This window comes from Corvus moneduloides, chromosome 1 (genome assembly GCF_009650955.1).
Source record: "Corvus moneduloides isolate bCorMon1 chromosome 1, bCorMon1.pri, whole genome shotgun sequence".
Taxonomy (NCBI): domain Eukaryota; kingdom Metazoa; phylum Chordata; class Aves; order Passeriformes; family Corvidae; genus Corvus; species Corvus moneduloides.
The window spans coordinates 145,008,209-145,030,392 of NC_045476.1; the positions used below are offsets into that span (position 1 = coordinate 145,008,209).

Here is a 22,184-nt window from a genome sequence, read left to right on the forward strand (position 1 = left end):
TTCCTGGCCTGGTGACTCATCATCGACTCATCATACTTGTTGCTTCACTTAAATAGGGCATTGAAAAGTCCCTTGCATGAATGGGGGGAAAAAAATAATAAAAAGATTCCCCCAGCTGCAGATTAGCAACTGACTTAACACGGGAAGACCTGAAATAATTCCTGCTGTCCCATGGCTGTGAGGTTCATGTTAAGATGAATCAGTGCGAGACAGAGCAGTGCTCCCTAGGCCAGCCGGTCTGTAAGTGCTCCTCCTTTCTGCCCACCCTGCTTCCCTCTCGATCCTTCCAGACAGTAACAGTTTCTTTCCCTTTCTTAGTTCAGTGACTGGTATTTTTGACTCATGTACTGCATTGAGAATTTCACAGGGATGCCACAGTTTCCCCTTTATTTCAAAAAATGCATGGCTCTTTTGCCAGCATGGTTTCCTAGCAAAAGGAGATGGAGGTGATCACACCACCCTCCTGAGCAGCCGCCAGCTTTGCTGGCAGTGTGGGAAGCTCCTGGTCACCTCAGCTGCAGCCAGGTGAGGAGGTGAGGAGGTGAGGACGCAAAGACACGAACATCTCCTAGGTTTCAGGAGGAGAAGCGCCCCCAGTTTTGGACTGCTGCCAAGCCGAGCTGGGGGTTTGGTGAGTGCCAGTGCTGGAAGGGAAGGTGAGCCTGTGGGTCACGGCCAGTGAGGGATGCAGCCAGCAGCATCAGTGCGAGATTCAGGCTGCTCCAGTGCCCCCAGCGAAGGCTGCCATGCAACAGGGCTGCTTCTGGCTTCCCATTCCCCAAGCTCTGCTCTGGGCTGCACAAGCCGGTGAAGAACCAGGAGCAGAGTGGTGCCAGGAGGTGGGGTGACAGGGTGACTGTCACCTGCACATGGAAGGGATGTGGTGCCAGTGGGAAACACGTGGCCTAATTCCCTGTGGTGGGAGTTCCTGGTAAGGCACCCCACAGGCTGAGGGTGGAGGGAGCCCCCCTCCTTAGGACAGCATGCAGCCACTTGCAGGTAGGAACAGGCGCTCTCATCTCCAGGAAGGCAGGAAGCCTGACCTCTCAGAGTACCTGCGCGGCACTGTAAGGACAGGTAACCGTGGGGAGAAGGAAAGGAAATAAAACCACTTATGCTCAACTCAGGGCATTAAAGGCAACTGCTCCCTAAACCTGCACAGCAACCAGACGCTAGCAGCAGCACAACACACTCAGCTGCAAACAGGGGAATCCCTTTGGTTTTCCTAGCCCTCACTTCTGCATTTGCAGTCCCTGGTGCCTTAGTCAGGATTACCTGAGGAATACTGATTACAGCTGATCGAGAGTTCTGTCTTCATTAAGCTGATTGCATAGCTTGTTTGAAGATGGCTACTCTGTCCTCTTGTTAGCTGTGGCTCCTAAAAGCTTTTCTACTTAGCAGCTGCTCCTCTGGTGTTCGACTGGCAATGTTACATCACAGCTGATGGGTGGCCAGGGGACATGCTTTATTGTTTGCTGGATGGGAGTATCATTAACACTTTGATAACCCTGCATTTTAGGCCATTAAGGTACTCTCTGTATCCTGTATTTTCTTTAATTCCATGCAGGTTGCATGCTATACTCTTTTCATTTAGGGGAGGTTGAGGCTTGCTCTTTCCAAGTGACTTCCAGGCAATTAAACATTAAAGGCTCTGTTTCCCAAGCAGAAGGGTTTAAACTGCCTGAGGTTGTTGTTCACAATAAGTACCCCATGCCAGTTTCCTGGCTATCCCTGAGAAGGTCCCAGCCTTCACCATTAAACAACACAACTGTATGCAATTCAGCCCACAAGGCAATAAAGAGAAGTTTGTGAAGGCTTTTGGTTTTTTTTAAAAAAAGGTAGACTTGACAAATGTCAAATCCTGTTGTATGTGTTGAAAGCAGTCAGGAGATGAGCTGGGCAGAGAGGAGACTCTACATGTTCTAGTTATTCAAAGCCACGTAAGTTTTGCTGAGGCTCTGGGGGATATTTAGCCAAGGAGGGGTGTGCTTCTGCCTCTCCACAGCTGTTAGCACATGGCCAGTCCCCACCATGGCTGCATCCGTTTTTTGGGAAGCTGTTGCCATGCAAGTACCTTGACATCTACCGAAACCTTCCGAGTAGTTGAAATTAAGTCCTGGTAACAGCAGATTTTTTTTTCCCCAGACAACTACTTTGACTTTCAGAGTAGACTGCACAATCAAGTATGAAGTTTCATCAAAACTGTGTTATCCTAAAAAAGCTTCTGAATTATTTAATGCATTTTATATGATGATTACCTGATTTATATCACAGCACAGGCAGCGAGTTAGCAAGTTTATCTCCTGTCTTCTCATGAATATAATGAGATAGCTAAAGATGTGTTTTGCTCTTGTTTTCTCACTGCCAAAGTACCACATTTTCTTTTGGTCACAACAGAAAGCTTTCCAGAACCCCATATTCCTAGACATGGAAGCTCTGTGTGACATGTTAAATTACATTGTAAGACCCAAACCCATTTGTTCCAGCTGCATATTACCCTCCCCGACCACATGTTCCAGGAAAGGCAAAGTTTTCTGCAGAAAATTTGTGATGCAGAACTAGAAGCTTGAGCCCATAATGCACACATTCATTCATCATTTCTCTTGACCTGATTTTGTGCTCCAGCTTTTCTGACAGATTGTTTCCTTGGTTATCCAAGTTTGTTGCCAAAGCAGACAAATGAATCATCCATTTACAGTAAAAGTGGGGAACTGCCAAGGGAATACCTGATGTCGCTGCATGTGGTGTGCAAGTCTCAGGCCAGCTGATGATCAAGTCCTTCCTCTCAGCTCTTTGGGCAGAGGGCACATCTGCACTGTGGCACCCACCCTGGCACAGAGGCTGAAGACACCTGTGCCAGGATGACAGGACTGGTTGGTTAAGGGTGCCTTGAAATAGCACTGCTGAATGGTAAAGCTCAGGAGGAAAAACCTCAGAAAGCCAAGCTCACCAGGCAGGATGGGTAGATAGGCTGCCCTGGTTCTTGTCTCAGCTGCATCTGTGGCTCCAGACGAGCTGACCCAGCTCAGGACCCTTCTTCTTTTAAAATACGTATTAGTTCACTCATAGAGCATCTAAGCCCCCCACAAATACTCCTGCTGTAATGGAAATCATTCTTTTCCAGACCACAAGGAAAAATGCTTGTTTTTTCCAGCCTTTGCTCCATCCTCTCTGGAGATTAAAATCTCTGAACTCTGGCAGAGTGCTCAGGACATATGCAGGGTGCCCTGGCACTGCAGTTCCCTACTGCTAATACGTTTGGGTGGGATAACCAGACTTCGAGCCCCCTAACCCATCCTGCTTGTGCCAGTCCTGGGGCCAGAATGAGCTGCCTGTGCTACACCCAGGACAGGCAGGCACCCTCAGCTTCCCTCTCCTGCTCTCCCCCAGTGCCAAGGGAGGTACACCAAACATGGGGTTGTATTGCTTTGCCTTGGACACAGAGGCTAGCTCCCTCCTTTCCCAGGACAATTTGCTGTGACACCCCCACTGCTCTTCCCTACTGCAAGCCAAGACAGGGAATGGGTTCTCACTCCAGCTCCTGTAATCGATGTCAGCACTGCAGCATCAACTTTTGTGTCTGTGCATCACTTCAGAGTGCAGTGTTAAGCAGCAAGCTGGAGGATTTATAGATACTTCCAAAATCATCTTCCAAGAATATATGCTGTCTCTTGGATCCCTTTGGATCAACTCCCCAGAGCCAGGTGTCTGCACAGCAAATGACAGCAGTGGCCACCCTGGCAAGCCCTGCCACAGCCAGTGCCAGCCAGTGTTGGCATCCAAGTACTAATGGTGGGGGGTTGCTGAGAGTGTCTTGGTTTGCATTTCTGTTTGGCTTCATCATTGAACCCAAACAGGAGGAAAAAATATGAAGTGTGCCTTTGTTTTACATACAGGAATAAGGAAGTTCTAATTATTTACATCAATCTGTAGAAAATTCATAAAAATTAAGCTTCCTACTATGCAGCCAAATTTGATTTCACAATAAAGTCAGCATTGAAAAGGTGTCTAATAATGCCATTTAAACTACATTTTTCAGGTTAGCCTTGAATTAAACCCCAGAATAGCTGATGTAATTTCCAGATGGCTTTCACAGTTAAGCTTTAAAAATGGCATGAGGTAAATTCACAACTATGACTCTGTCTTCAGCTGGAACCAGCCAGAAGTGCACTTCTTGCTGTTAAATTCTGTATTTAGAGGGAGAAGCTGTATTTTACTTAGCTCACAGCATGCCAGAAACAGGCTTCCCTCAGCAGCCTCCCAGCAGTGCAGCCAGTGGGTGGTCCCAGGGCACAGCCCACACATACCTCCAGAGTGGGTTGCTACGCAAAAAGCACCAGCAGCTGCTTTTTCTTCAGAAAACACAGGCAGCGGAGATGGCCACAGCATGGAAACTGACTTTCTTCCTCTGTTACTGCATGGCAGCATGAGTGCTCACCTGGAAAGTCAGATTTAAGTTCAGCTCCATGTTGAGATAGCGGGGCTTCAAAGCCCGCGGCATGCACTGCTGAGAGGGACAGGGCCATCGCATGGGCACGATACCGATGGGGAGGTGGCACTTTCTTTATGCCCTTCTTCTGTAGGGCTGCAGCACAAAATGGGATTCAAAGATCAGCGCGCCAGGAAGAGCTGGTGAGGGGACCTGGTTCCTAGTCCAATGACAACTTGCAGATGTGGAAAGGTCTCAGACCCAGAGCTGTTACAGTATTTTATCTCATGGCCATGAAATGAGAAATACCTTGGTGGAACAGGACTCACATTCCTGGGGAAGAAGCCTCTTTTGCATTGGGCTACAACGGCATATCCCACCTGGAACAAGGGCAATGACTCAGGCGTTCCCTACACAGGGCCCTGCGTCACACACGATAAGGTAAGGAGTGCCTCTGCCCCAAAGCCACAGCAGGGAAGGGCAGTTAGTCAGCACCCACGCGATTGTGAAATCTGGGGATCCCTGCAGGCAAGGGAGTCAGAGCGGGAGGCAGAAGAGCCCACACGAGCAGCGCCAATGGCCACCGCGGGCACGCTGGGGCAGCAGGAAGAGAAGCCATGCTGCCCGGCCTCTGCCCCAAGACGGGAGAACTCCAATTCCCTGCTCTCCTCCTGGCAGGGGACTCCTGCAGGGACAGGCTCCAGCCCAGAGCCCATCTCTGGCCCATCTTGGTGCCAGCACCACATGCCCACTGGCCCTGCAGAGGGCCACGGGAACCTGGATCCCACACGGTGAGGGTGGCAGCCACCGACAGCCAGGCCATCGGGAACCGACCGGGTTCCTTCCTGGGGAAGGCAGTGCAATCACCCACAAAAAGGAAATACTTTCCATCAGCATTATAACGGCCCACACAGGCATGTGTAGTTTCAGGTGCTTAAGAAAAGCAGGGAGATAAACAGCTAGGACAAAAAACTCAAAACCAAACCAAAACACAGTAGTACGCACAGACTTGAAATTCCTCTCCTGTGGGCTTTATAGTGCTTAAAAAATACAAAAAATTAAGAGAGAGCATTCCATTGGTCAGGACAATTTTATTTTGATGTTATTTTCCTTGCAAAGGGATAAGTTCCACCATGAATTAAAAAAAAGAAAGCCGTCTATATTAAAGAAAATTGGTTTATTGTAAACAAAGTATAAAGTACAACATAAGAAATGTGCAAATCTTTAAAGTAGTCACAAAAAGCAGATCTAATACACTATTTTCAAACCATTCACTTTCTGATATGTGTCAACATAATATGATAAAATACAAGTAGTGAAACTTGATGCGTTCTCACAAAAGCTAGTTTAAATTCTAGGCCGGTGTCTTTGCTGCCTTGTTTTCCTTTTTGAATCACAACTTCCTAATTTAATACAATACATAATGTAGCCATTTCAATTTTAGCATAAACTGCCTTTCAAAGAATAACACAATCAAGAAGGCTAAGATTCTTGGTTTTCTTCTTTAATCAACCCGAGTAGTTTACAGTTACCAAGTTTATCTTCAAGGTGCCCAGTATCCGCTCATGACAAGCGCAGTGAGAAGGTAGAAAGGAAACCATAAGCAACACAAAAGCAGAAGCATCATGCGATGCCCAAGTATAACCAGCTGTAACAATTACAAAGCTTGCCAAAGCAGCTGGGGAAACATTACAAAGCTAAAAAGGATTTGGAAACGTTCCTGCCCTTTGATGCCCATGTGGTGCCCCTGCATGCCCATCCCAAGCCCCTCCAGACACAGCAGTGTAAAGCTGGGGGTGTTAATCGCCCCATGCAGGAGGAGACAGCTAAAATCTCCAGGAGTCTGGCACCAAATCATTGATTATGATGGGGCTGGAGAACAGTTAGGAGGAAAAGATTCCACCAAGAAAAGGTGGCAGAAGTAGGAAAATCAATTTAGATTATCTTACGCAGGTGGGTTCTGGGCTTTCAAGACTGTGCCTGTACATTGCCACCGTCCTTGTCTGCGGCTACTGAAGACTGACAACTGACAGATAGAATTAGAGTTGGTCTCAGGCACGAACAGCAAACCCTCAGGAACACTTGCATGGGACCGGATCTAGAGCATACCCAAGTGATTTGCAAAATTCAAAACTGGCACAATGCGGCTGCTCGGCTCCAGAGCCTTCCCTTTCTTTCTCTCCTTACCAGTGCAAAAGACACCCGCTATTCCAGTCAGCCACTGGCTCTCCCAGCAACATCTTTTGTGACCGAGTGCAGGCTGCCTTTGCCTCTCTGCACTGCTGTCAGCAGCCGGTGAGCGAGAACCGCAGACCGGGAGAAAAAGCCTTTTTTCAGCCAGCCTACTGCAGCAACAACAGTTAATTCCACCATCGGCAGAGTGAGTCCTTTCACTGGGCGGTCGCAGATGTTGGCGGTACGGCAATATCATTGAGCTTGCTCACCTCCATTTGCCAGCTGGGTAACTTCTTCGCCGACAAGTGGCGACGCGCGTGCTTCGTGAGGTGGTCGCTCCGCATGAACCGCCGCTCGCACATCAGGCAGGCAAACTTCTTCTCCCCGGTGTGCGTTCTGCGGTGGCGAGACAGTTCATCAGACCGTGCAAACCTCCTCTCACAGCCTTTCCAACTGCAACTAAACGGCTTTTCTCCTAAAAGGGAAGAAATTAACAAAGGGAAAAACCCAGTGAGTACTAACTGAGCAATAAACACCGCTGCCTTAACTGGGAGGAAAGTTTCTATTATGGCAGCTGAGCCAAAAATCTATGTAACCATTATAGACATAAAATGTGGAAAACTATTTATGTACTAATATTTAAACATGCAGACTCACTACCCTAAGGCTGAGTAGTATGGGTAAGGGTTACAGGGTTAAAAAGGGTTAAAATGGTTAAAGGTTAAAAATTCTCTGGAACCAATTGTTTGAAATGCTCTTCACATCTCAAGACAGCTGATTTTAACTCTCAGCTCCATGTAAACTGCGGATAACGATGACTCAGCATGCCCAAAACTCCCCTCGAAGCGCAGCCTGCAATGATGTTTTATGTAACGGAGCTCTAGTAGTGCATTGTGAGCCTGTGTGAAAATACATGGGACTCTTTCTGCTGCTGCAGTTAAGGGCTGAGGCCAGAGAAGTTACTCTAGAATAACCAAGGTAGGAATTGTTTGGAGTGGATTCTCACATTCTCTCGTAAAAGAATCTCTGAGTTTTACCCACTTCTGACAAAGGCATTCCTGAGGAGAAGCCAATAAGGCATCTTTAACTCTGGAAAGCATGCTCCACGTTGGGCAAGGCCTTGCTTCCACAGATGCATTACTGAACACCTTCTGACATTAAGCGAATCCAGCACAAACAAACTGCTGAGTCAACTTCCCCTCGGGTAGACTTCCCGTCAGAGATTAGGCAGCATTAGAATGCATGCTGGCAAAAAAGTGCATTTCATTGCTAGCCCACAATTTGTTCCATGAACAGATCCAGTAATCACTACAACTGTAACAAGCTGTATATATAACCACAACTTTCTACAATCATTTTTAACATGCAGCAGCAGTGACCAACCTGTGTGTGTTCTGACGTGGGCCTTCAAATGTGAGCTCTTGAAGTACGTTTTCCCACATCCTGGGTAGCCGCAAATGTGACTTCTTATTCTTGAAGAATCAGCCTGAGGAGTGGTTTTTGCTGCAGAAGGTACAAAGCCAGGAGCGGGGGCAATGGGAGAGAGTCTCGTGCCATTTGGACTAACAATGGGAGCCTTTGTGCCCTGCACAACTGGCTGGGGCACAACAAACATGACAGCACCTTTGGGAACCTGGGTGCCCATGAAGACCATGGGCTGACAGAGAGCTGGCTGCTGGCTTGGCACAGTGTTGGGCACCACGGCCGTCACAACATTGTTGTTTGCAGGCAGCGGGACCATCTGGCAAATCACTGGCACAGGGGGGGCTCCGCTGCCTTGGGCAGGGGAGAGCGGTGCTGCCGCTGCTGGCTGCTGTGCTGGCTCAGGGACAGACTCCTCCCCGCTCACTGAGGGCTCTGTCAAGGGCACGGGCCCAACAGCTGGTTCTGCAGTTCTTCCTTCTGCCACCGACAGTTCGCTGGTCTCAGCACTGGCTCCACTCGGTGCCACGGCAGAGCACGCGGAGCGCTCTGCTTTGGTGTTCTGTTTCCTGTTTGTTTCCCTTGAGGCACTGTCCTGGTATTTGAGCACACTGGCTGTTCTCACCGGGCACGTTTTGTGATCACAGAGCTGGGCATCGGCCGTGTGGCGGATAACACTCGTCACCCGAGCTTTCAGAGGCCTGGCTGCTGGAGATCTCTCTGCCTCTCTCCGAGGTGCAGCCAGAGGAGGCTTGGCAGCCTCGGACAGCCCCTTGCCGAGCGGATGGATCACCTGCGACATCTCGAAGTCAGAAGGGCTGTAGGGGGGTGTCAGGCACTGTGCAGGGGAGAGAGACACAGAAAGGAGGGGATGGTAATAGCACATCACCACACTAAATGATAAAAACAAGCACACACACATGCAAATTGGAAAACTTACGAATGCTGGTATCGCATTAAAGTCCGCTGCTCCAGGAAGTAAAGCCTCGTCACTTTCTTCTGACATGTCAGATGCAGGAGTTATAGGTCTCATTTCTGCATGTTTCTTGTAGTCTGATTTCCAGTTGCAACTCATAGAAATAAGGGCTTCTACAGCCTCATAATCGCTTTTTTCAGGTGTATTGTTCCAGCAATACCTTGTATCTCTCTGTTTTTCAGTCATCATCTCCATTTCTTACTCCTGTTTTGGTTAGAGAAAAAAGGAAACTTTAAATCTGATGCTAAGTTTGAGTATTTTGCAGTTGATTGTAAGAAAGCATTGCTAAAAACAAACAGGGCACCTGTGCAAGATAAATACACTTGGTATACCTATATTTTCCCGCCTTCCTTCTTATTTATGTAGTATTTTTACGAAGTTGTTAGTGAGGAAATCTGGCCATCAGATGAAAATTACATACTTTCTTGAGACAAAAGAACAATTCTGGATCTTAAGTATGTTGAAGTTATTCCACATTGCAAGACCTGTGTCTGAGAGCTTAAGAAAAATTTTCACGCCCCCCAAAAAAAGTAAATCAAAACTTCCTCCACCATCCCACTCTCCTTCTGTTTTTGCTTTGGACACACACAGCCCTCAGCATTGTGCTTATTTTGGCACATGAGAAAGGACCGCACTGGGACTGATTCATATTTTCTTCGAAAGGAATTAACAACAAAAAATGTTCTAGAAAATAGCCAAAGGGTCTCTCTCACACACACATGCATGTACGGGAAATCACCTGCCTGGAGAACTGCGATATACATACATACATATATACGCGCACAGGTACCCTCCCATTCCTCTCTCCGCGGGTTCCCCCCGGCCCTCACGCGGGGCTGTGGGCGGGGCTCAGGGCGGGCCCCGCCCCCGACTGTTGGGCGCGCGCCACCCTCACCTCAGCGCACCCCGCCGGCCGCCTCCGCGCGCGCCGCCCCCGCCCTCCCCTATTGGCTCCCCCGGAGCCGCGCCGGGCGCCCATTGGCCCGCACCGAGCAGGGCGCGGCCCGGGGCGGGGCGCCTGAACAAAGCGTGATCGGCCGCCGCCGCGCGCCGACCTTTCCCCCAGTTCCCCGCGCGGCGCCCCCGCCCCGGCGCGCGGCGGCGGCTGGCTGTGAGGGCGGGGGGGGGAAGGAGCCCGGGCGGGAGGAGCCGTCACAGCGGGCGGGGGCCGGGCTGGGGTCAGCGCCGCCACACCCGGCGCCTCCCGCCGCGGGAGAAGGGAAGCGGAGCGGCGTCCCCGCGGGGAGCGGGCACGGCGGCGGCGGCCGGCTCTTCCCGGAGCGCCGCTCCGCTTCCCTGCCGCCGCGCCGCCCGCCCATCCCGCGTGGTGCCGGGATCCCCCCGGCTTTCTCCTCCTCCCTCGCCGCCGCCACCTGGTATATGCAGCCGCCGAGCCCGGCGCCCACACCCGGGCGGGCACGCAGGCACAAGAGGCTGCACGGCGCCGGACCGGAGCTGCCAACAGGTTCCCGGCGGCTTCTCTCCCTCCTTCCCTCCCTCCCGCGGCTTTCCTCGCCGGCTTGCCCCACGGTGGGCTCTCCACACGGGCGGCTCTCCTACAGTCCACCCCAGCAGCTCCAGTCTCCCGCCGCGATTCAGCCCCTCCAGCCGCCGTCGCCCCAGCCCGATCTCCCGCCCGCGGTCCCTCCTATGCTGGGTCGCCCCCGCACGTGCCCCGGGGATCCCCCTGCCGCACCATCTCCGGGGACTCCCTCCATCCCAGCCGCCCCAACGCCCCGGGATGCCCGGGTCGCTCACCGGAGGAGCCGAAGCTGCCCCGAGGTGCCGCCGCCGCTCTCCCGCTTTTCCTCTTTTTGTTCGCCGCTCCCCACTCGGGCGGCGGCGCCCCCGGGCCCGTGCGCGGGGGGGTGGGCGGGGCCCCCGGCCTCCCGCCGGCCAATCGCCGGCAAAGGTGTGTGGGGCGGCGGCCAATGAGCGCCGGGCGCCCGCGCGTGATCGGCGGCCGCGCGGCGGCGTGGCCGGAGTGTCAGCGCGGCGTGTCCCCGCCGGCGGCTGAGTCAGGGCGGCCGCCCCCGCCCCCCCCGTCCCTGCCCTTCCCTTCCCTCCCCGGCATCCGTGTGGGAGCGGCGGGGGCGGCCCGGCGCTTCCTCTCGCATGAGGTCACACGGCGGCGGGGGAGGGAGCTCCCCGCTGGGCTGAGGTGAAGCGGGGCCGCGGGCGGGGGAGAGGCGGAGAGCGGCGCGGTCGTTCCGACCTCCTCGGACCTTTCTGGCCCATCCCCGTGGTTTGGCGCGCCCGGGGACCCGCTGCTGTGTCCTGGCAGCACCCTCGGGGTGGGGAAAGTCGCTGCCGCGCGTCGGGACCACCCCGGTCTGCAGCGGCGCTCCCGGCGCTGTCCGTGTCAGCCCGGGGCACTGTTGTTGGCGGGAGATCCGAGGAAGACCCCAGGCAGGTCGGCCCCGCGGGGCTCGGCCGTCCCTGCCCGCGGCTCCCTCGCCCGCTCCCCGGTTGCTGCCGCCTGGCCGGCTCGGGAACAGCTGCGGCTTAGCTGGGTCACTGCCTAATCGCGTTACCCCGCAGGCTGCGGCGCGCCACAAGGGCGAGAGCCGTGTGCTCCGTTCTGCTCGATGCAATGGTTAAGGCGGGTTCTTTTTCCCGTCAGAAAGTTGTAATGAAAGCAGAAAGAGCGGCTCTGTGTGTCAGGACCTGAGAAGCCGGATCCAGGCCAGGCTGCAGCTGTGACTGGTGCTGGGCTCTAGAAATGCTATTGATGCTTCGTTGTAGTTCTGTTTCTTTCCTCCTGCTTATTCAGCCTCACTTAAGAGAGCTCCTTCTCCTCCGAAGCAGTTCAGTGACATTTGGTCAGAGCATTTTCCCCTTTTTTTTTTTTTTTTAGCACTTTCTTTGCCTCAGTCTTCAACAGTAAGACCAGTTATCCTCAGGACAACGGCCCTTCTAAGCTGGTAGACAGGGATGGGGAGCAGAAAGGACCCCCTGTAAGACAGGAGGAAGCAGTGACCTGCTGTGCTACTTAGATACAAGTCTATGGGACTGGATTGGACTCATCCTAGGGTGATGAGGGAGCTGGTGGAAGAGCTCACCAAGCCCCTCTTCATCGTTTATCATCAGTTCTGGCTAACCAAGGAGGTCACAGATGACTGGAAGTTGGCCAGTGTGACACCCATCCACAAGAAGGGCCAGAAGGCGGATCCAGAGAACTAGAAGCCTGTCAGCCTCACCTCGGTGCCCAGCAAGGTTATGGAGCAGATCATCTTAAGTGCAATCACATGACACATACAAGACAACCAAGGGATCAGTCCCAGCCAGCATGGCTTAGGAAAGCCAGGTCCTGCCTGACCAACCTGATCTCATTTTATGACCAGGTAATCTGCCTAGTAGATGAGGGGAAGGTTGTGGATGTAGTCTACCTGGACTTCAGTAAAGCTTTTGACTCTGTCTACCACAGCATGCTCCTGAAAAAGCTGGCAGCCCATGGCTTGGAGAGGCAAACACTTCACTGCATTGAGAACTGGCTGGATGGCCAAGCCCAGAGAGTGGTGGTGAATGGTGCTACCTCCAGTTGGCGTCCAGTCACCAGTGGTGTCTCCCAGGGATCAGTGTTGGGCCCCATCCTGTTTAATATCTTTATTGATGATCTGGATGAGGGGATCCAGTAAGTTTGTGGACAGCACCAAGTTAGGTACGAGTGTTGGTCTGCTGTGGGATAGGAAGTCTCTGCAGAGGGATCTGGACAAGCTGAATCAATGGCCCTAAAGCCAGAATAAGGAAAAGTACTGGGTCCTATACTTTGTCCACAATAAGCCCATGCAGCACTACTCGCTGTGGATAGTGTCTGGAAAGCTGCCCAGAAGAAAAGAACCTGGGGGTGCTGGTCAACAACAACTGAATGTCAGCCAGTGTGTGCCCAGGTGGCCAAGAAGGCCGATGACATCCTGGCCTGTGTCAGCAATAGTGTGGCTAGCAGGACCAGGACAGTGACCCTCCCCATGTACTCAGCACTGGTGAGGCCACACCTCAAGTGCTGTGTTCAGTTCAAGGCCCCTCAGTTCAGGAAGGACATTGAGGTGCTGGAGCGTGTCCAGAGAAGGACAACTGAGCTGATGTAGGGTCTGGAGTACCAGCTGAGGGTTGTTTAGCCTGCAGAAAAGGAGGCTCAGGGGTGACATTATTGCTCTCTGTAACGACCTGACAAGAGTTGTAGCCGGGTGGGGGTCGAGCTCTTTTCCCAGGCAACAAGCAACAGGTTGAGAAGACAGTCAAGTTGCCTCAGGGGCAGTTTAGGTTGGACATTAGAAGGAATTTCTTCACAGAAAGGGTGATAAGCACTAAAATGGGCTGCCCAGGGGAGGTGGTGCAGTCATCATCCCTGGGGATGTTTAAGGAAAGACTGGATGTGGCACTTAGTGCCATGGTCTAGTTGGCATGATGGTGTTCAGTCAGAGGTCTCAGATGCCTTTCCAACCCAATTGTTCTGTCATTCTGTCATTCTTCCTGTCCTTCCCCTTTTCAATGGTGTCATGGCCCTATTCTTTCATTCTGCTTAATTCTTCCCCATGCCAGCCAATTCCAGTTGGCAGAAGGGATCTGGCAGGAGGTGATGTGTTCCTCTAACTCGCCTGAAAGCAAGGAAATGAGCAGTTTCTTCAGCCTGAAGATAGAATAAGGATATAAATATTGCAAAACATGATCATAGGTGTGTGTAATTTAAAGTAATACTTAATAAATTCAAAGACATGTATTGACAAAAGAGTGGTAATTTTATTCCCAGGAAGACACTTTTAAAAAAAATTGCTTTAATTCCAGTATTTCAATTGATACTTGTACAGATGGAATCTCTGTTACTTGGCGTCACAGTGGTACCCCAGACACATCTGATGGGATGTGCTCTCCTACTATACCCCCATGCACCAGGCCGCCAGTGGTGGGATCCCTTTCTCCTTGCTCCTACACCTGCCACAATTGTCACCTCTAGGAAAACATGCCACTTGGCAGAGGGAAATCTGCATCTCACATCTTCTGTTTCTGTTATGCAGCTTGGGTATCTGCCTGACTTTCTGACAGATTTTGTAAGATCCCTCCAGTGCCTGCAGGGAAATAGATTGGCTTGACTGCCTTATCTAGAGGGAATTCCCAAAAGAGAATTCACTTCAGGATGATCCAAACTCCTTTCACTACTAGTAGCAAACAGTTGTTTACAAATTACTCCATTGGATCCCACGTGTCTGGGTGTCTTATCAGGAGAAAGTGTGTTTACTGTGTGTTTCACACTGAAATCAATGGGGAAAAAATGTTGATAAAAGGGTTGCTTGGCTCCCAGAACATGCTGTCCTTTGCCAAAAGGTGCTACTGTCACACAAGGCACAGCTGGGGAAAGAACTCCTGGCTCACAAGTGCATCTGTCTGCATCTGCCCCGGCTGAAATAAAGGTTATGGAACAAATACTCAATAGGTCTTGGTGAAATTCTGTGTTTTCTGTTTATGGCAAGTTCTGTCATGGTTTCTGTGATTGTAACTGGTTTTATTTAAAACATTCTGAAATCTCATTTGAAGCATATTATTGCCACTAAAACTAAATCTGTATGTTATAAATGAAGTCTGTAATTCGTGCTGTTATGTATAAAAATGAACTGTAATAAAACTATACAGAGCCAGAGTTTCAAACCTCCCCACCAGCCTGGCTGAGAGGAAAATTTTACAACACTAGAGCAGTTGAAAAGGAAGTTTTTTCAGCACAGATGTAATCAATAGGTGAGGATTCCACCCTAGGTGGGGTTGGATCTTATCACTGGGACATTAACACTATGATGACTTGATCGCTATCTTCTGATATCTACATCTCAGCCGATAAGGAATTGGACATAACCGTTCCAGGAACCAGAGATGGCCCATTCATCATCCAAGATGGACAATTCATCAGACCCAGGAAATGCTTTGTGCAGTCCAACTTCGGGACTAGAAAACGTCATGAATGTGCTAAATGGCGAGAAGAACAGAATTAATTCGACTCTGCCCAAGAACTGTATAAGAAGGAACCAGCTGAAGCAGCATTTGTGAACTTGGGAGGTCTGATGGGATAGAGGTCAGATCTGTGCGTGTTCACCCAGCTTCAACCCCGGGCTCGGCGCTGCTTTTCTCGATCATGGCTTTCTGTGTGACCGATCTTTCAGCCACGGAATAAAACCTATTTCTTTATTAAATTTAACTTGGCTGAATTTCTTTACCTCATGTAAAAGTTGCACCGGCCTACATGATAAATTCACTCACAAAGCTAATTGTTTCTCCTGAACATTCAGCAGAAAATTGTCACTTTTTTCACCCTCACTTGTATGTAATGCATATATACAAATATTTACTGATACAGTAAGAACTTTAGTGTTAAAAATCTGGTTTCCAACATGAACAGAAGATCTGTAACATGGACTACTGTCACCATTTTTAGTTTGTTTGCTATGGCAACATGTTGAAGGTGTGTGCCGGAGTGTTTGAGGAAGTTAAGGTGATTATGCAGTAATTTTCTAGAAGTAAAGTGCTCTTTGGAGGGAGTACTATTATTTTCATATAAAATGGAAAGGTGAAATTAGCATAGCAATGTTTAAGCTTGATCATGTGCCTTTTAGACTTGTTATAAGGGTGACTTGAGTTTTGGCCATATCTGTCTCAGTTTATGTGATGTGAAGTAGGTTGTGATCCAACACTGACAGGTAGTTCTCAACTCTGCTATGGTGTAACTATGAGAAAATAACAAAGGGCTGACATGCAATGGCAGCTTATGCTTCAGGTGGCCTGTTCTGTTTTGTTCTTTTCCCACTCTTACTTCTTTCTCCCCTGTCCTTGCTTTACCTCCTTGCCCATCCTCCTCTTGGTTTCCCAGTCAGCCATCTCAGCTCTTTGTTGCTGTGGGCACTGCAGGATCACCCTTTCTGCTCCTGGCACCCCTTCCAGCAGCGACTCTCCATGGGTCCTCACGGCTCGCCTGTCCCAGCTGCCAATCTCATGTGCCCCTGGCACACACAGTGCTTCTAATGCCTCTTAATGCACCTTCCTTCCCATCATGTCCATACTGCCTTTGCTCCGTGAAAGTCTCTCCCTGTGGCCATTCCCAGTAACCTGCACTTGCTGTAGCCTGCTCTGCACCACTTATGGCCATTCAGATCCTGCTGCCTCCTCCACCATTTCTGGATCCTCCTTAATGTATTCCTCCTCCACTGACACCTCCAGCCACTGATGTTCCCAGCCCTGCCTCCCCAACTGCCCTCTTCCTCTGCTTCTTTAAACCAGCTTGTTACAACTTTGATTTCCAGAGCAACCCTCTGCAGCCACGCCTCTCTCCAGTCCGCTTGTCCGGTTACTCAGGAAGCCTCCTGCTCATTCTCCCTGTGTGAGGGTCTCCTCTCACCCCTGGGTTTTGTTCCCACCATGTCAGTGCTTGTCTGCTGCTGCCACCATCCCGGTGCAAGGCCCTGCAGGTTTTGTATTGTGTGCTGACCAGCTGCAGTCAAAATACACAGAAAGACTGGGGCTGAACTGGTCAGTCAAAAACCTGTTACACTTCTCCTTTAGGGCAGATCTTCAGATGTGTTCTGGGTTTGGCAGGGAGTATGGGCTTTGTCAGAGACTGCCTGGTGGTGTGGGGGATTGGGATGCAGGTGGGATGAAGGACTTCATGAGAGGGTGTAGAGGGGCTTTGCTGTGCCTGTCCTCCACAAACAGGCTTGACTGTCATCACAGTGGCATGTCCTGTAGCTGCATTTGTAGCAGCTGGCCTTGGTTCAGGAAAGAGCAGTCCTCGGAAGTGAGGAGATGTATCTGTTCCTTGACTCCCACAGTCCACAGGAGCTTTGTGTCCCCTCAGAGACCTTCGGTCCCTTCTGAGTGCACAGCCAGGAGCCCTGCCATGTATGTTCATCTGCTGTACCTTCTTTCCCCTTCTCCCCCTGCCCTGTGTTCTGCCTTTGAATTGCGAGGCAGAACTGTCAAAACCACCTCTCCCAAAAATAATCTCTTGCTTCAGAGGCTGGAAAATGTGACAGCTCATTTTCATATGCAGAGCGATGCAGTGGGTGTCTGAAAGCAGCTGAGGCTGAGGGGGTGGCCAGGGAAAGGCAGCTCTGAAATGGCAGCTGGGGAACATGAGAGGAAGGACGGAAGGAAGGGAGCAAATGAAGAATGGGGAGGGGGCGGAAGGACGGCCGGAGGCAGCAGACAGCGAGTCCAGGGGATAAGAGGGTTGTATGGTGTGGGACTGTTCTCTTTTCCCTGTCCTACTACTGCTCCCATTCAGTTACTGAATTAGAAAAGTATCTCTGCTGCTGCTGACAGCAATTGCGGAGCTTTATATATCAGATAACTGGGGAGAGGGAACATACAGTCACCAACAAGGCAGTTTGTTGCTTTTTTTGTCTCCTTTTCCCTTCTTCTTCATACCCCATTTTCCTCACATATCCTAACCTTAAGAAAAATATGCTTCATCCTGGTTCTGCAATTGCTTATTGAAGTACCAAGTGAAAAACAGAACTTACTTGTCACTAAGATTTCAGGTTTTGGGTTTTACTTTGCTTTACCAGTCTGATTGCCAGATGGAGCAAATCCTGTTTGCCTGGCAGTGCCATGTTCCTCCCCAGCCCTCTATGATACTCACCCCGGTTTCTGTGTACGTGCATTTTACAGAGTATTGCTCATGGCCCTTTGTCTCTGGAGCATTTGTGGCTGTGCCTGAGTCATTGCAGTTTCAGTCCTGCTGTGCATGCTCAGTGGAAGGCTTCAGAGACTGTTGGCAGTGTTGATGTTTGCACTGCTGCCATGGGAGACAGCCTCGTGGGGTCGGGGGAAACCTCAAACATCCCTAGTGAAGCCAAAGGGCAGGTGAGAGAAACTTCTTTTTGGCAAGTGAGCTGTTTCCAGTGAAGCTGACCTTCTCTGGCAGCACTGGAAGCAGCTAAAGGATCACTGTCAATTCACAAGTATTTTCCATTTAATTTCCCAGAGAATCTGGGGATGTGGTTTTATGCCACCCAGGAGGAAATGGGCGTTTCTGTGGGAAGATGTTCAGGATTTTGACTGTTAAGCACTAGTTGGTTATTTATGTATGTCTATTACACTATATCTTAAGTTTAAATTTCAAAAAAACCCACTTGTCCTTCCTGCAGGTCATAGAATGGCTTGAGTTGAAAGGGACCTTTAAGATCATCTGGTTCTAACTTCCCGGCCATGGGCAGGGACACCTTTCACTAGACCAGGTTGCTCAAAGCCCCATCTAACCTGGCTGTGAACATTTCCAGGGACAGAGCACCTTATTTTTCTGATTGAAAAGCTAAATTGTCATGGGATTGGGACAATAAATTAGAGAAGAGAATTGAGAACACAGCTGGTAATTTACTGGCCAGCTTTGTAACTGGTCTAGGGGCTGAGGCTAAGTCAGGTGAAACTTCAGTCTCCTGAATTTCACCCCACTCTTAAGAAACACAGCTCTGTTACCATGGCTTATCTTGGCTTTGGCATGCAGAACTGAGAAGGTGTTTTAAGGTGTTCCTTTATCCTAAACTCTTTGATTTCTACCTACTAATAAGTGAGAGACATTTTCCACTTCTCAGGACATCAAGGGGTATTTTTTACTTCTGATGAGTACATGTTTCACATGTGGGATAGATGGCTATTTTATTCAGCGCAGAAATGGTAAGTAAATGACCACTTCAATACATACTAAAAATTTTGAGAGGTTTTTTTGTTGGTTTAACACAGCCTGGGTTTTGGTGTGGGTGGGAAAAAGCTGCTTGGAACTTCTATGTCCGGCACAGAGCCAATCGCTGAAGGCTCTGACGATGGGCAGGTTACTAGCCCACTTAGACAAGTTGGTAATGCCTCTGTAATGACATATTTAAGAAAGGAAAAATGGGGGGAAATTATCTTTCTTCTCCCAAGAGGTGGTGAGGCAACTGCTGGGACCCATCCCAGCAGGGGCCACCAGTGGCCACATAGCTGGGGCCTTCCCAAGGCCAGGTCCATGTGGCTGGAACCCTCCCGAGGCTGGAGCCACCCATGCAGTGCTGGCAGGGACCACGTGGCCAGCAATTCTCCGATGCAGAGCCCAGACGAGATCAACCTCTCAACTGCAACATACAGACACCAACTTTCTTCCAAGTCAGAGAAAAAGGCAAAGTGAGGATATGTGAGGAGAACCAACATGGTGACACCGAGGTCAGTGAAAAAAAGGAGAGGAAGGAAGTGCTCCAAGCATCAGAGCTGAGATTCACCTACAAGCCCTGGTGAGGACTACAATACAACGAACTGTTTCCCTGTAATTCATGAGGTGCATGGGGGCTGCAGAGATCCACGCGCAGCCTGTGAAGAAGAGCACTCACACTGGAGCGTGTGGATGCTGCAAAGCTGTAATCTAGTGAGGAACTCGAATAGAGAGCGATGACCCTTGCTTTTAGAGATAGAGGAAGAGAGCCTTCGCTTTCAAACTAGAACGGCTCATCCTTAAAAGACTAAACCCCATGAGCTAAAATGACCCACGCCTGGCAGTTGTGGGAAGACTGCTTGGCCCGTGGGAGGGACTCACACTGCAGCAGGTTGGGGCGGGACTGCTGCTTGTGGAAGTTAAAACCACGCTAGAAAAGTTCACAGAGAACTATCTCCCATGGGAAGGATCCCACGGCACAGCAGAAGAAACTCTTTTCCTTAAGCATACTGAAGAAAGATTTTTAAGAAGTAAAATACTGACCAAAACCCCATGTTTTGTTTCCTTGCGTGGTCAGTGGAAAGAGGGAGGGACTGGGAAAGAAAGGTGTTCTGAAGATTTGCTTTGTTTCTCATTACCCTTTTTACTTTTAATTATGTTAATAATGAATCTTCTTTATACTGTTTAAGTTTTGAACCTTAAAGTTGTTTTAAGTTTTGCCTTAAAGTGTTTTTTTTTCAATAATCCTTAGCTCATGAAAATGAAGTTTTCAATTCCCCCTCCTCTGCTCAGCTATAGCAGAGGAAAATAAGTAGATGGTTTTTTCATGGGTGCCTGGCACTTAGCCAGCATCAAACCACGACAGGTTTTATATTCAACTCTTTCAGTGCAGGATTAGTTGTATACCAGCTAGAACTTTCCTTGGGTCCTGTGGCTGTGTTTCTTTTGAGGACACTATACAGGATGGTTGGTACCAGCTACAGCCCTGCTTCCCATGTGTCTTTTTGGGAAGGTCAACCAAAACAGGTATCTGGTCAGCTCAAACCAGCCAATATTCACAGCATGTCTTGGCCCAAGAAATCCTGGGAATCCAGTGGCAATCAGGAATTAATACTGGAATGATTCCTTCAGTGCTCCCTATTTCACTTCCCATGGTGTGACCATGTGTTTATTTTTGTTTAGTATCTTGTGTGGTCTTTCTTCACTTGTGCAATGCTGGTGGGTTTGTTGATACCTCCAGTAAAGCACAACATTGCTGTGTCTCCTGGAGTTTGTCATTTCACAACAACATGGATACCTTTGGAGAGCTGTGGAAGAGTGTGGCAAAGTGACATTGCTTTTTTTGCAGACAGAGCTTGGAATATATCAGAAAACAAAACAGAGAATGTTTTCTGCTTGAGAGAATAACATACAGATCTATGCATTCCTCTAGTTGTAAGGTATATTTAATATATTTAGCATTTTCTCAGTGTTGCGATTGATTTAACTATTCAGTATAAAACTTAACTGATCAATTTGAATTTCTTCTATCAAAATCAGATACGTAGAAGCTGAACTGTCAGCCAATAAAATGAGAAGCAAACAGCCTGTAAGCATTGTAGAATGAGCTTGTGTAGCTAACAAAGCCACCTGTTCCTGCTATGATCAAATAAATGTTTTTCCCAATGGAAGTGTTAGAAACACATTTGTGTCCTTTTCCTGCCAAAACAGAATTTGCTTGTTACACTGTGGCCTAAAGGCTGCTGCATTTAAAAAATTCCTCTGATGGGCTAAATCCTGGAGGTATGAAGGAGATGATGTGTCGGTGTTATGGGACATAGCAGTATAATATAAAAGCTTTGCCTTTCCTCCTAACACAGGTAACAGCATTTGCATACTATAGGACACTATAGGTATTGTCCTGGTTTTGGCTGGTACAGTTAATTTTCTTCCCAGTAGCTGGTACAGTGCTGTGTTATGGATTCAGTATAACATTGATAACATGCTGATGTTTTAGTTGTTGCTACGTAGTGCTTCCTCTAAGTCAAGGACTTTCCAGTTTCCCATGCTCTGTCAGTGAGGAGCTGCACAGAAGACTGGAGGGAGCACAGCCAGGACAACTGACCCAAACTGCCCACAGGGATAATCCATACCATAGAATGTCATGCTCAGGTCCCCACATAGTGTGGGACCTGAGCATGACATATGGAATAAGGGGTGGAGAAGATGCTGGCATTGGCTGGAATGAAGTTAATTTTACTCGTAGTAGCAGGTTTGGGTCTATGTTTGGGATTTGTCCTGAAAACAGTGTTGATAACAGAGGAATGTTTTCATTATCACTGAGCATCACTAATACAGAGTCAAAGCCTTTTCTGCTTCTCACCACATTGCACCAGTGAGCAGCCTGGAGGAACACTAGGAGCTGGGATAGCTGACCCCATGGCACCACACTCAGCATATAAACCTGGGGGAAGAAGAAAGAAGGGGAGGATGTTTGGAGTGATGGCATTTGTCTTCTCAAGTCACCATTACATGCTTTCCTGAGGATGTCTGAACACCTGGCTGTTCATGGGGAGGGGTGGATGAATTCCAAATTCCTTGGTTTGCTTTGCTTGTGTTCCTATCAGACTGTCTTTATCTCAGTCCCTGAGTTTTCTCACTTTTCTGATTCTCTTCCCATCCTATGGCAGCTGGTGTGGGGTCAGTAGCTCTGACCGAGGAAGCTGTGACCAGTCTGGAGAGATGGTCCCGAGAGAGATCGTCTTCCCGGGGCCCGGTGTCTTCCCTCAGCTGCTGGCTGGAGGGCCCGTGCAGAGGCTGTCAGCTCTTTAGTGATTGTCAGCTCGTGATTTCACCTTAGCTCTGCAGGGCAGCCTCCAAGCCAGACCAGGGAGAGAGAGACGAGAGGCTCGTGTGTAGCTGTTCCGCACAAGGCAGCTTTATTAGTCAGGCGAAGAGGGGCTAGGGACGAGCATCTCTCTCCCCCTCGCAGGGACAGGGGCTGGCTTTATAGGGATACAGGGGGTGGGTGTCAGAAGGTA

At 49.6% G+C, this 22,184-nt stretch overlaps 1 protein-coding gene and 1 long non-coding RNA gene across 2 annotated transcripts; one reads left to right on the forward strand and one right to left on the reverse strand.

The window, feature by feature from the left end:
- Window positions 1-5,500: 5,500 nt before the first annotated feature.
- On the reverse strand, window positions 5,501-10,848 carry KLF10 (Kruppel like factor 10). Its single transcript, XM_032130663.1, has 4 exons — window positions 10,761-10,848; window positions 8,967-9,206; window positions 7,988-8,864; window positions 5,501-7,079 (listed from the first exon to the last, which is right to left on the reverse strand). The coding sequence occupies exons 2-4, from the start codon at window positions 9,195-9,197 to the stop codon at window positions 6,820-6,822; spliced, it is 1,368 nt and encodes a 455-aa protein (XP_031986554.1). The 5' UTR covers window positions 9,198-9,206; window positions 10,761-10,848; the 3' UTR covers window positions 5,501-6,819.
- Window positions 10,849-10,986: 138 nt separating this feature from the next.
- On the forward strand, window positions 10,987-12,742 carry LOC116454270. The gene is made up of 2 exons (XR_004244045.1): window positions 10,987-11,163; window positions 11,860-12,742. It is a non-coding gene; the product is annotated as an uncharacterized LOC116454270 (long non-coding RNA).
- Window positions 12,743-22,184: the final 9,442 nt, after the last annotated feature.

What these genes read in the sequence shown, in the direction of transcription:
- KLF10 (XM_032130663.1), bottom strand. Translation starts at nt 9,197, where the DNA reads ATGGAGATGATGACTGAAAAACAGAGAGATACAAGGTATTGCTGGAAC. An exon ending in TTAATGCGATACCAGCATTC is followed by an intron (nt 8,865 to 8,966) that starts GTAAGTTTTCCA and finishes TCCCCTGCACAG; the next exon opens with TGCCTGACACCCCCCTACAG. An exon ending in CCACGTCAGAACACACACAG is followed by an intron (nt 7,080 to 7,987) that starts GTTGGTCACTGC and finishes CTTCCCTTTTAG; the next exon opens with GAGAAAAGCCGTTTAGTTGC.